The sequence below is a fragment of the Neophocaena asiaeorientalis genome, unplaced genomic scaffold (genome assembly GCF_003031525.2).
Source record: "Neophocaena asiaeorientalis asiaeorientalis breed wild unplaced genomic scaffold, Neophocaena_asiaeorientalis_V1.1 scaffold45, whole genome shotgun sequence".
Lineage (NCBI taxonomy): Eukaryota > Metazoa > Chordata > Mammalia > Artiodactyla > Phocoenidae > Neophocaena > Neophocaena asiaeorientalis.
Genome location: NW_020174642.1, coordinates 2,326,483 through 2,340,618, shown reverse-complemented (window position 1 = coordinate 2,340,618; position 14,136 = coordinate 2,326,483). Strand labels below are relative to the sequence as shown.

Here is a 14,136-nt window from a genome sequence, read left to right as displayed (position 1 = left end):
AGGGCTCGAACCCGTGTCCCCTGCATCGGCAGGCGGATTCTTAACCACTGTGCCACCAGGGAAGCCCAACTGATTTGATTTTGATTTGGATTTAGTTTGAATTGAAACTACTAGTTACAGCAATATTCAAATGAAATGTAAAAAACTTCATGGTAGCTCATGTTTGAAAAACTCAGTGCTGTTGAAAGATTTTTTTCTCATTGTACGTTTTAGATATATGCAATCAGTTGTCAATTATTCATCAATAAAGAAGGGGGAAGGTTTTTTTTTCCTTGAGTTATATTTATATATTACTGTTGTATTTATCTTTTTTAAATAAATTTATTTATTTACTTATTTACTTTTGGCTGCATTGAGTCTTCAGTGCTGCACGTGGGCTTTCTCTAGTTGTGGCGAGTAGGGGCTATTCTTTGTTGTGGTGCGCAGGCTTCTTGTTACAGAGAACGGGCTCTAGGTGCACAGGCTTCAGTAGTTGTGGCACGCGGGCTTAGCAGTTGTGGCTCTCAGGCTCTAGAGCACAGGTTCAGTAGCTGTGGCGCCCAGGCTTAGCTGCTCCACGCATGTGGGATCTTCCTGGTCCAGGGCACGAACCTGTGTCCCTGCATTGGCAGGCAGATTCTTAACCACTGTTCCCCCAGGGAAATCCCTGTTGTATTTATCTTAGTTCATGATTTTGTCAAAGAATTCAGGATGAAAATATTGGTTGTCTAACTTTGCAACTTTATTTGATTGTACTATAAATTTTGGCCATCTCATTTGGTCACTGGATTTATATTTGTTACTGAAATGTATTTTGTAACCCTTTATTGATTCATTTATTGTCATATACAACTAACTATTCCTTTGTAAAATCAATGAACTATTAACTGCAAATGTGGGTATTTTGACCTCATCACAATTACTATTGCTCATTGAGTTCATCTATGAGAAATAAATGTGTTATAGGACAAAATGAGAAATTTTTAGCAACTTAATTCAAGTTACATTGTTACTGATAGGCAAATTTTTTCAGGTTAAATAATGGAATTTTTTTTTGAACATTAAAATACCATGCTAAAATTTTATTTTTTATTTTAAAATGACTAGATTCTATTGAAATGACCTATTTCAAGTGACTTGAAATCTTGATACTCATCTGATTCTTCAAAGATGAAGAAGATGAGAGGCTACAGTGCCAATCGCTACCTGACAAAAGAGTTGTTTTTAACCAGTAGAACTTCGTTTCCTATATAAGCATGACCCCAGACTGCTAACTTTATTGGAGTTAACTGCCACATTTCTCTCAAGTCTGTACCCTGGCACCTTGCTTCTAATAAAACTTGACATATTTCTTCACGTATCCCTGAATCCCACTAATCCAGAGTTGTCATTTTTGTAAGGCAAGACTAATGAACTCACATTGCCATTTATAAACTTGATCTCTAAATGTACTGTTCCAACTTGTTGGCGCTATTATAGATGGAAATGATGCACTGAATATCATTACCTGGTTTTGCTTTTTTTAGAGTTTTTTAAATCTTATTTCTTACTGTCTTTAGTTATAAGGAAACATACAGTTCTCTATTATTGCAGTAAGGGCTCAGTTTCATTATTGAGGGATTTCTTTGTAGAGTCCTTATAATCTTAATTTTCACTTTTTTGACTCCGTTTTGGCACTCCTTTCCTTCCCATACCAAAATTGAACAGAGAAATATTACGGCCAAATATTGGTATATTTAACTGCCTGTGACAAGTACTTCTGGAAGAAATAGTTAAGTTAGAGAAGTAGTTACAAATAGTGAAGTTCCAAATAGTGATGATCAACTGAGGAGGTTGTTTAAACACATTTCAATTCCTAGGACCTGCCCTAGACCAGCTAAATCAAAATCTCTGGATATGGCCCAGCGTATTGGGGGGTATGAAAATCACTAGTGATATCTTCTGCTTTAAATAATATTTTAAGGTTAAAATAATTCTTCCCTGGCATTTAGGTGATGTCTTTGTTTTTTTAAATTCTTTAGGGGCCTGACTTACAAGGACTCTGGGGTAGATATTGCAGCTGGAAATATGCTGGTCAAGAAAATTAAGCCTTTAGCAAAAGCCACCTCCAGACCAGGTAAGTCAGGGCCTGTCCTTTGCTAGTTCATTAACTGTGACAAACATTGTGTATTGATTTGTGCTTTGTAGTTTACTGAGGAAAATGTTCCAGATTAATGCCAAGTTGCTGTAAGTCTTGCCCTATTTAAGCCAAACTCATAGTGTTCGGCTTTCTTATCTCTAACACTAAAAGCATTTCTTACCCATGATCTTAAACTCAAAAGGATATGTATACCCCTTTAATATCTGCTTTCTTGATCAACTCTTTGCTGTTGAAATGCAGCAAGTAATTAATTTTCTCTCCAACAGGCTGTGATGTTGATCTTGGAGGTTTTGCTGGTCTTTTTGATTTGAAAGCAGCCGGTTTCAACGATCCTCTTCTGGCCTGTGGAACAGACGGCGTTGGAACTAAACTGAAGGTAATCAGACACTTATGTGAGTAAAGACCTTTTATGAAAGATATGAAAGAATTTACTGTGTATCAAATACATATCTTTCGGGACTTCCCTGGTGGCGCAGTGGTTAAGAATCCGCCTGCTAATGCAGGGGACAAGGGTTCAAGCCCTGGTCCGGGAAGATCCCACATGCCGCAGAGCAGCTAAGCCTGTGAGCCACAGCTCCTGAGCCTACACTCTAGAGCACGCGAGCCACAACTACTGAGCCCGCGTGGCACAACTACTGAAGCCCGCACGCCTAGAGCCCGTGCTCCGCAACAAGAGAAGCCACTGCAGTGAGAAGCCCGCGCGGCGTGACGAAGAGTAGCCCCCCGCTCGCCACAACAGCCCACGTGCAGCAACGAAGACCCAATGCAGCCATAAATAAATAAACAAATAAAATACATATCTTTCCCTTCTTGACATATATGCACTAAAGAGAACCACACCAAGTAATCATACAGTTGGCTACAATAGCTACGTGTTTCTAATAACACAGTGTTGGTGAGACTATATCCAGATAGAAGGGTTATCTTAGGGGAGAAAAGGGAATACTTTCGGACCAAGTAGCTTATCGGAACTTAGTGTTCTTTTGTCGTTAGGTGTTCAGAGCACCTAGCCAAAAGTCAGTAATATTGTTAGCCTCCACTGATAATTGACAAGATATAGTTTGGAGCTTATTCTCTTATGTGGATGTTTATATTCTTCTGTAGATTGCCCAACAGTGCCATAAACATGAAACCATTGGTCAAGATTTGGTTGCGATGTGTGTAAATGATATTCTGGCGCAAGGAGCGGAGCCCCTCTTTTTCCTCGATTACTTTTCCTGTGGAAAACTTGACCCCAGTACAACTGAAGCTGTTGTTGCTGGAATCGCTACAGCTTGTAAAAAAGCCGGATGTGCTCTCCTCGGTATGATCATTCATTTTAATCACACATCACACCTTCTTATGTATTTCAGCCCTATGTACAAACATGATCGGTTACCAGTATACCTAACGAGACAAACTGTGTCACGAGACGAGGCAAGTAAAATATAGATGATACCACCTAAGGACAACTTAGACCTTTGTGCCCTCAAACCCTCCCCTCAAGGCTTGGTCCCCAGACTGAGACTCATACTCCACCATTGCCCAGGCCTTATCTTCTCCCTGATCCTTAGCCACCATCTCACTCCCATCTCTCTCAGTGGCCTCCTGGACAGACAGGGTAGGGGGCTGTTTCCTCCTTATGGCCCTGCAGCAGAGGCAGATCGGGTCTTGGCTTTCTGAGTCTTAACTTAAGCCTTATTTTCCCACAGAAATGACACTAAGAATAAAATGTACCCAAGGTTTACAGAAATATTAAATACATACATGAGAATTTTGAACACAATTAATTTGTAGGTTGACCAAGGAACAAAACTACCTGTTTTATATTACCATTTCTGTGGACAGGTATGTCCCCAAAGCCAAACTTGCCTTTCAGCCATCTTTGAGAACAGTTCCTAATTCGGATCTGCCTGCCTAGACCCTGTCTTTACACAGTATGGTGGTAATATGAACTATGACATATTTTTTAGGCCAGGGCATTTAGAGTTAGGCAGGTCTGATTAAATCACTTCTCTAAGCCTGTATCATTATTGGAACATAGAGTGATTGTAAAGATCAAATACAGGTGAAAGCATTTCTGAAACTAACTGCTGGAGAAATGGTGTCATATTCAACTGAGTATTCATCCCGTAAAAATAATGATGTTTGGAGGCTATACTCACCCTTTGTGGAAATTCGCGCTATTTCCCCTGAAATCATGCTTAGATGTTTGCGGAATACAGCTTTTGTTTAATTGTTCATATGAAGGGTAGCTGGTGTCACTACTTCCTAGACAGGTTTAAAGTATTCGGTGATTTCTTTGCTCTTGTTTTCTCTTTCTGCCAGGAGGTGAAACGGCAGAAATGCCTGACATGTACCCTCCTGGAGAGTATGATCTAGCCGGTTTTGCCGTTGGTGCAGTGGAGCGGGATCAGAAACTCCCTCACCTGGAAAGAATCACTGAAGGGGACGCTGTTATTGGAATAGCTTCATCTGGTCTTCACAGCAATGGATTTAGCCTTGTGAGGAAAATTGTAGCGAAATCTTCCCTTCAGTACTCCTCTCCAGCACCTGATGGCTGTGGTGGCCAGGCCTTAGGTAAACATACTCACATTTAAATTCTCCTGCTTGGGAATGTCTGAGCAACCACTTAGTTGGGTTAGGCTTTCATTACTTAAAGTTAGAATGGAACAAACTGCATATATTTTGGTTTTATATTCATAGACTAAGTTTTTGTCTCATCTTCCTAATATACAGGTGATTTACTTCTAACTCCAACCAGAATCTACAGCCATTCACTGTTACCTGTCCTGCGTTCAGGACATGTTAAGGCCTTTGCACATATTACCGGTGGGGGATTGCTAGAAAACATCCCCAGAGTCCTGCCTCAGAAATTTGGGGTGGATTTAGGTAAGATTGCTAAAAAGAACGTTTGCTCAGAAAACTGTTATGAGAAAAAATACATTGTGGAAGGAAACTTTATGGGTAGTTAGTACACATATGATTATGTGGAAAATTCTTTTTTATTTGGCTGTGCCAGGTCTTAGTTTTGGCATGCAGGATCTTTTTAGTTGTGGCATGCGGAATCTTTAGTTTTGGCATTCGAACTCTTAGTTGTGGCATGTGGGATCTAGTTCCCTGACAAGGGATCAAACCCGGGCGCCCTGCATTGGGAGTGCAGAGTCTTAGCCACTGGACCACCAGGGAAGTCCCTACCTGGAAAATTCTTAAATCATTGGGGCTTCTTGGGGAAAAAATAGGACTGACCCTTTTCCACCTTTTCTCGCTTCATTAGCCGTGTTTATAAGGCATAAAGTCCTCGTGTAATTGACTTAGATGAAATTCTTTAAGCAGATTCTCCAAGGGGGTCAGTAAGCTCAAGCTCTATCAAGATGGAATCAGGAACATGCTGGGAAGGGAAGTGGTAGTTATTAAATAGTCTGTGCAGGGGATAAAGGAGACCTGAACCAAGGCATAGAGAAGGGAAACAGATTGGAGAATCATTTTGTGCTTAGAAGGAAAAAAGAAGTCACAAGTTTCTAGTTTAGTAGGTGAGTAGATTTGGAATAGGAAGTGGAAATACAGTGTTTTACATCTTTGAAGTATTTATTGTAGTGTTTTTGTGAGCAGAAGTTAAGTTGGGTACTTATATGCAGGTAGTAATAGTTAATCACAGAGAGAATAGGAGGGACCAAAAGGTTGTTCCTCAATATTCCACCCACCTTAAAGTTTGGCAGAGGTAGAATTTCTAAAAAAAGAATAGTCAAAATCAGGCAGTAAACCATGTAAAAGTATCAACTCCGAGCAAAGATTTCAACATGACACTGGTTAGCAGTGTCAAAAAGCAGCTTGGTGAGGATACCACCCCCCATATATTGGAGTGGGGGGGGGGAGGTGATGGCAGAGATACAGAGACAATGAGTGAAGATTGCTGTTTCAGGAAACTTATTGGTTAGGAATTCCCTGGTTGTCCAGTGGTTAGGGCTCAGTGGTTTCACTGCAATGGCCGGTTTCAGTCCCTGGTCAGGGAACTAAGATCCTGCAAGCCATGCAGCAGGGCCAAAAAAAAAAAAAAAAGAATTTTATGTGTGTGTCTATATAGGTATTACCTAAAATTTTTTATTAGAGATTTTTGTTGTATTAGAGGATAGGTTCTTACACCTAAATCTAGATTTTTTTTTCACATTCACAAAAGGGTAGTATGCCGACCTTTACTGGAATTCAGCCATTACAGCATCTAATTCATTAGGGGATTTCTAAGACTCTAGTTAGTTAACACAGCACAAAACTTCACTCAGTCATGAATACTGGCCAAGTGTGACAAGAAAAGTGTTCTTAATGCCTGAGGTACAAATGGATCCCAAAAAAACTTCTGAAAGGCCCGTTTATAGTTTTACCCTCTATAAAATAGCAGTGCTGGTTTTAATTTCCATAGGTTTGTATATGTACATACTTCTATACTTTGTGTCAATAATAGGTTAATTGAACAACTCTTGCCTGTTTTCAGATGCCCAGACCTGGAGGATCCCCAGGATCTTCTCGTGGTTACAGCAGGAAGGACACCTCTCTGAAGAAGAGATGGCCAGAACATTTAACTGTGGGATTGGGGCTGCCCTCGTGGTATCAAAGGATCTGACACAGCAGATTCTGCAGGATATTCAGCAGCACAAGGAAGAAGCCTGGGCGATCGGCAGAGTGGTCGCATGTCCTGAAGGTAACTGTTCCTTATTTAGTTGCTCTGTTTCAAGCCATTGATAGGCAACTATCTTTACGCAGCTGTAACATGAAAACACCCATGCCAGTAATACCATGCATCTCTTCATTTCTGCCTCAGGGCTCTGACACCTCTGTGTAGCAGTCACATATGCACAACTACACCCTGCAGGACAGCCCTTGACCAGCGGGGTGAGAACTAGTGAATAAATGCCCACTTTAGGGACAGAAGAAGGGAGCGGTTCTGAGGCACAGTCTACATGGCTCCTTTGAGGGTCTCAGTGGAATCAAGCCCCAGTTGCCCACAGTGGTGACCAGTTTAATAACACACTCTTAAATTGGCTCTTGCCCATCCTCATTCTGGTTCCCTAGGATCACTTCCCAAAGTAATCACCTCGCATGTAAAACCTTGTCTCAGGCTCTGCTTTGTGGTTCAGCTCACTTCAAGGAGTAGTGAGCAAGTACCCTGACCAGTACTGTGTATGACTTAGAACTCTCTTAGCAGTACTAGAAATCGGCAGATTGACAGAAAACCAACTCAGTTTCTCTAACAGAGATGTCAAGCCTTGTTAATTTTGTCTGTATCTGCCTTTCATCCCTTTATTGTGTGGCTTTCACTTTCAGGCAGGCTCTCCAAATACCGGAAAGATGTCTTGAGCCCACATCCTTCAACTCACATTGCAGTAAGAGAGGCCCTCTCTTTCTCAACATCCTATATCAAGTCTTTGAACAGCCTTGCTTGGGTCACATGCCTCCCCTTGAAGCCAAGAGGTCATAGCACTATTGTGGATGCAAGACTTGCGGGAAAGGGGAGACAGAACACTGGCAGGCAGTAACATATCCACTTTATGTTTAGATATAGTGCTGTACCTTTTAGTTGAAGTGGGCAGTTATATACGTTCACCATCAGGAAGTTTGTATGAATGAGTGACGATAAGTAAAGCAAACGTATTATTTTAGTCCTTGCATATCTTATTTTCAGAATAAAATACAGTACTCTAAAGTTTTTATAGAACACTTCTCTTTCCATATTACTGTTAATTCACAGTTGTTCTTTTTTTATTTATTGGGTGTGTTTGAAACAAAGGTTCTCCTCGTGTGAAAGTCAAGCATCTGATTGAAACCATGCAGATAAATAGATCAGAGTTGGAGAATGGCACCCTGAAAAATCATGTCTCTGTTCAACCAAAAAAGGCAAGAGTAGCTGTCTTAATATCTGGGACAGGTGAGATGTGGCTTCCTCTTTACTATAGAGCTGTAGAAATGCTCTTCCTTTTCTCCCACCCACACCCCCCCCCAAAAAAAAAACCTCCTTCCGACTGTGAGAACACTCTCAGTACTGGGGCTAGGTATCATTAAGGAGTGTTATCTTTTCTACATCCTCAGTCTTTCCACTTTCTCAGGCATTTGAAGCAGCTTCTAAAGGAAAAGTAGAGGGTGTGGGGAAGATGGTTGAAGAGAGAGAAGCTAGAAAAGACAGAATGGAAATTCCAACTTCTTTTGAATCATAGCTTTGTAGTTGAAAAGCCTTAGGACAGTTGAGGCTTTTTTAAATTGTTAATAGTAACAATACAAAATTTGTGTTTGACTCTGCGGACAGCGGGGTAAAGTCCTAAGAGCGTTGTGTTCTCTCATATGGATGGATATAGTATGATTCTTTTTTCCTTTTATTTTTTATTTTTTTTATTTGCACCATGCCATGCAGCTTGTGGGATCTTAGTTCCCTGACCAGGGATTGAACCCAGGCCCTCAGCAGTGAGAGCAGAGTCCTAACCACTGGACGGCCAGGGAATTCCGTCCACTGTTTTAAGTAACATTGCTATGAACATTCTTTTAAATATACAATAAGTTTGTAAGTGCATATCTGGTCATTTCTTTAGGTTAACTTTCCCAGAAGTATAATTGCTTTACAAGTCTATTTTAAGGTTTCAATATACTTTAGACCCAAGTTGATGGTAAAGCAAAGAAACTACTGTAAGGGTCATAGTGGTTTATTCTTCTTCAGAGGGTTGATTTTTTTTACTTAATTAAGCAGCTTATTCCTCATCAATCAGTTTTAAAATCATGTTATACTGTTTCTACTGGTATGCTAAATCATATTATTTTGCAGGAGCAATTACGTATCCTTGAACCAGGAGTGCCTATGTTTTTGTAAGATACTAATCCATTATTCTAAGAGGAATGGAATTTTAAAGCCTCACATATTTTGCCAATCTTTTCTAAGACATTTTCATTCAAAAATCTTGACCATTCCCTATTCAAAATGGTATAAACATTTTAAAGAAGTGTGCACTCACCTGTGCTTTTCTCCCTTTTTCAGGATCAAACCTCCAAGCTCTCATAGACAGCACTAGGGAGCCAAGTAGCTCTGCACACATTGTTGTTGTGATCTCCAACACAGCTGCAGTGTCTGGCTTAGATAAAGCAGAAAGAGCCGGAATTCCCACCAGAGTAAGTTACTTTGAAAAGTATCCTTCAAGATTATTTACACTCATAATCTGCCCCCAAGTGTTCTTCGGATGCCTGGATTTGGGGCGGGTGCTGGGCTTGCCTTTATATTCATCCTGTCCATTCCTTAATTCTTGACATCACGTGTAGCTTCAGAAGGAGGTGAAGTATAGTCTATATAAAGGTTTAGTTTTAAATTATTTTTGGTAATTTGTTGGAAATGGATTGTACTTATCTTTTTCTATTCTAGGTAATTAATCATAAATTATATAAAAATCGTGTAGCATTTGACACTACAGTAGACCAAGTCCTTGAAGAGTTCTCCACAGACATAGTCTGTCTTGCAGGATTCATGAGAATTTTATCTGGCCCCTTTGTCAGAAAATGGAATGGTAAGCAAAAAGAGTTTGATACTACATTGAGGAATTGACTGAAAATGGGCTATAGGGTGGTGAACTTGCCAGACAATCCCAGTCATGGTATTTACTGTGACGGTTTATTTTGACACACGTCATAACTGAATTTCCTTTGCCTTTAGCCCGAAGAATAATGATTTATTATCCTGCTGTCTCTATCGGTTTTCTTTGGCCTGCTGTAATTACGGTTTCTAACGTAGCTTAGGTTGGTTTCACCTTACTGCAAACATATTATTTCATCTTCTGGATAAATATTGGGAAGAGACTTTTTTTTACTTGTTTAGAAGCAAGGGAAGGTGACTCTCTGTATCCCAAAATAGAGTTCCTCTTCTGAGGAACTGTGAACCATTGCCAGAAGATGGAAAGGAAGGCATTGTTGCCAGATAACATAGTGTCTGCTGTTAATGCCTTTCCCACAGAAGTTTTGACTGCTTCCTGTGGTGCTTTTTTGTGCACATATTTGGTCAATAAATGTATTTCCTCTTCGGAGAGTTTGTTTTCTTAAGTGAATATAGTTAGAGCACTTGTGGTGTAATATACCACAGGCAATGCTTTTGGTGACATAAGGCACACAGACTGACTAATCCGGCATCTGTGGATTAGTCGCATGTGAACATGCCACTTCATGGTTAGAAACCAAGCACATAGACACTACGCAGGAACCTCCTGTCTTTCTAATATTATGTGCCAGGGACAAGCTGAATTTTCTTCAAGAGCCCTATGATCCAGATTAGAACCCCTCCCATCCAGCTTTGAGTCAGTGCAGGCGCCTGCTCAGAAGCCCCTTGGTGTGTCTTCAGCTGTGCAAGGCAGAAACCTGCTGCTCCCAGGGCCTCCTTGGATGAGAACGTGTATTTCACTTTTCCTCATTTCTGTCTTTGACAAAGAAGACACCCATCCTAGAAAAACCTTGCTCCTATTGACTCCTGATTCTAGACAGGAAAGTGTATGTTCCTTTGACAGAATACATAGGGTTTTTAAATTCTGACCACTATGTTTTAATTAATTTCCAGGGAAAATGCTCAACATCCACCCATCCTTGCTCCCTTCGTTTAAGGGTTCAAATGCCCATGAACAAGTCCTGGATGCCGGGGTCACCGTCACTGGGTGCACCGTGCACTTTGTAGCTGTGAGTATGTCTCTTTCTACCAAAATCTTACTAGTATTTAATGTAAATTGTACTTGGCAGAAGTAATGTTCAAAACTTTCTCACTTTTCTTTTCCAGGAAGATGTAGATGCTGGACAAATTATTTTACAAGAAGCTGTTCCGGTGAAGAGGGGTGACACTGTTGAAACTCTATCTGAAAGAGTAAAATTAGCAGAACATAAAATATTTCCCTCAGCCCTCCAGCTGGTGGCCAGTGGAACTGTACGGCTTGGAGAAAATGGCAAGATCTGTTGGGTCAAAGAGGAATGAAGCATCCTAATCCAAGAATGGAGCCCGCTTTGAAAGAATTCTAGCTGCTTGCAGGGTGACTTTTATCGTGGACTCAGCCTGAAAGACAGCTAAGACATATATGTATTGCTTCCAGTGGTCTTTCAGGTTTTACCTGTTTGGGGCCTTTTTGTTCATCATCAAAACAGGCATTCAGAATTCCTTTTACTTTCAGCCAAATAAGATCCCAAACTTAATCTTTCTTATATATTCGTTTTCGAAGAGCTAATAAGTCTAATAAGTTAATATCTCTTCCCCATATTGTATATCTGTACTGATTTGAATTGAGACTTCTCTAATTATTCTGATCCTAAGTTGGTGTCATAAAATTTTGAGGTAGTTCCCATTTCTGAGGGATAGTTTTCTTTGTACTTTGAAATATCATTACACATTCCTATAATAATTGACAATTTTTGTAACACCCAGATTTTAGCTTCACAGTTTGGGAGGATGGAAGGCAATCTACTCAGACTAGTAAAGAGTATAATGGGACTGCATGATTTCCCACTCTAGCCAGTCATTTCCAATGTGGATATGCAGTTCTGGAACTGGGAGGTCTAGGTTGACATACTGGGCCACATGTGCATGACCCTACACATAGGACCACATTTCTGTCATCGCTGAGCAAACAGGGAATGGCCACCTGGCCCATAGGCAGCCAGCCAGCCTTAGACTGCTGAGCCACCTTCAGGGTGGCCTGAGAGCTCTGCCTGCCCAACAGGGGGGCACCTTACTGGAAGGGTACCTTGAAGCCCTGTTCAAGTCCTCCCTTGGAGTTTAAACTCAAAACTTAATGGCACAGGACTCTTACAGTAGTTATATACAGAAGAGAGTAAACTCTCGCCTTAATACAGGAAAGAGGGTCAAGAGAAGCAGAGTGCCAGAAAAAAGGACAGACACCTTTGCCAAGAGACCCTCATCACTGGCTCTGGTGCAAGTCAGTTTCCCCAGGCAGCTGGCCAACATTACCCTACCTCTCCTTGACTGTAGTCAGCAACTGCCATCAAATGATGTCCAGGTACATCATTTTACATAGGTGTCTTTGCTGCAAAAACAATTGACTCACTTTTTTCTAGAGAGCTCACTCAACATAATAAGCACCTATTATGTATATGCCAAACTAGCCTATGAAGTTTTTAGAAAGTTAGAAGATATAAAGGAAAATGTTATTGGTTGATAAAATCATATACTGTAATAAAAGTAGAAGCTGGTACCAGGGTAAATTAGAAAAATCAGTAAGAGTTTATGACTTTAGGAATACAATTTTCCAGCCCTTATTTAGACACTAATATTCACTAAAAGGAACCTGGACACCATGGAAGGTAGCTGATTCAATATCTTCAGATAGGAAGAATCAAAGTGTGTCTGAAATATGTGGTTGACAGAAACTAAAAAAAAAAAGGTTGAAAGTAGCAGGGATGATACTGAAAGGACAGAGGAGTCAGCGGAAAGGGTGTCCTACTGTCTAGTTCGTGATAAACAATATTATTTGGACATGTTGAGTGTGTGAGCAGCTGTTGGTTTATAATGATACTCAAAAGGTCATTTAAGTTATGAAAAAGGCAATGCAAAGATGTTAGTCTTTTATTAATGTAATAAATGTGGATATTTGTCTTTTATTATAGATGTCTCTGTTTCTGTTTGTGTAAACAGGAGTAAAACAAATGAGCCCCTACATCGTGTTCAGGTAGAAAGATACGGGGTGGACAGGGGAAAGAGGGTTCAACTGTTAATCAGTTCTGCTGGCTACACACAACAATCAAAAAGGATTCAAATGTGAGTGCTAAAATGATGAGTAAGCCAAATGCTCTAAAGAGGAATGTTATAATAATTTCGAAGAGATTTTAGTCTCTAAATGTTCCTTCTTAAATTTTTTACCATTTTTAACTACTGCACATAAACTTTAAAAATAACTCAAGTACAGGGAATTCCCTGGCAGTCCTGTAGTTAGAACTCGGCACTTTCACTGCTGAGGACCCAGGTTCAGTCCCTGATCGGGGAACTAAGATCCCACGAGCCACGTGGCACGGCCAAAAATAAATAAATAAATGAAGTACAATATGGTATTTAATTATAATAAAGTTTAACGACTGGTACAGCTAGTCCCTCCTCATTACTTATTTTCAGAATTTTCTTGGCTATTCTCCCATGCTAAGCAGCCAGAACCACGGCCAAAATCACGCCCAGGAAGAGACTGGCAAGGACATTGCTGCCATGGCCACATCAGCTCCTTCGGCCCTACTTCAGTGAGCATTCAATTTGTAGCTGCTCCCACAATCAAAGTGCACTCAGAATGCCTCTATCTCTGGGTCACTTGCCCAGGCAGGATTATCTGATTGGTCAAGTCTAGGTCTCTCACCCTGCTCTCATGGCCGGGGGTCAAAGAAAACAGGAAAATGGTCTTTGGGCTGTCACGAGAAAAACTGCCTCTCACACAATGGTGGATGCCCCAGACAACGAGGGATTCCCGTGCTCAGCAGCCCCCATTTGACAAAGGTCCAGCTCCACAGGTCACCTGATAGATGCAGCTGCAAGTAGTTCAGGAAGATTAATAAAATTCCAGTTGTTTGTTTTTTCTTTTTAAGTTCACGTTCTGCTGACAGTTCCTCCTGGCTTCTTTATCTCCCTGAACTGCTTTTTACCAATTATCTAGTACATAAATTTTACCTCTTCCATCACTACTCTCTTTTAGACAGTCTTATAGCCATTCCTTCTCAAGCCATGTAAAGCTTACATTAACCACAACACAAGGCCATAAGTAGAAATAATCCAAATGTCTGCCAGCTAATGAATTGAAAAATAAAATGTAGACTATCCATGCAATGAAATATTACTCTACCGTGAAAAGGAAAGAGATACTGATACACCCTACAACATGGACCAACCTTACAACGTTATTCTAAGTGAAAGAAGCCAGTCACATGACTGCACGTGTAGGAGTCCATTTATATGGCATGTCCAGAATAAGCAAATCCTGACACACCAAGGGGATTAATACTTGCCCAGGGCTGTGGGGATAGAGGTATTTGGAGATGATGACTAA

At 40.6% G+C, this 14,136-nt stretch overlaps 1 protein-coding gene across 4 annotated transcripts in view; it reads left to right on the top strand.

Moving 5' to 3' along the window:
- The window catches only part of GART (phosphoribosylglycinamide formyltransferase, phosphoribosylglycinamide synthetase, phosphoribosylaminoimidazole synthetase), a 27,458-nt gene extending 14,743 nt beyond the window's left edge, over positions 1–12,715 (top strand). For 2 of the 4 annotated variants that reach the window (XM_024758292.1, XM_024758293.1), the window contains 11 exons: positions 2,001–2,095; positions 2,386–2,495; positions 3,224–3,422; positions 4,427–4,678; positions 4,838–4,990; positions 6,588–6,794; positions 7,881–8,018; positions 9,114–9,244; positions 9,492–9,633; positions 10,671–10,786; positions 10,884–12,715. In XM_024758292.1, coding sequence (XP_024614060.1) covers positions 2,001–2,095; positions 2,386–2,495; positions 3,224–3,422; positions 4,427–4,678; positions 4,838–4,990; positions 6,588–6,794; positions 7,881–8,018; positions 9,114–9,244; positions 9,492–9,633; positions 10,671–10,786; positions 10,884–11,075 — 1,735 coding nt within the window. In that variant the 3' untranslated portion in view covers positions 11,076–12,715. Of the gene's footprint in view, positions 1–2,000; positions 2,096–2,385; positions 2,496–3,223; positions 3,423–4,426; positions 4,679–4,837; positions 4,991–6,587; positions 6,795–7,417; positions 7,477–7,880; positions 8,019–9,113; positions 9,245–9,491; positions 9,634–10,670; positions 10,787–10,883 lie in introns of those variants that run through there. The other 2 variants (XR_003004977.1, XR_003004978.1) reach the window with 2 other exon arrangements.
- The last annotated feature ends 1,421 nt before the right edge of the window (positions 12,716–14,136 follow it).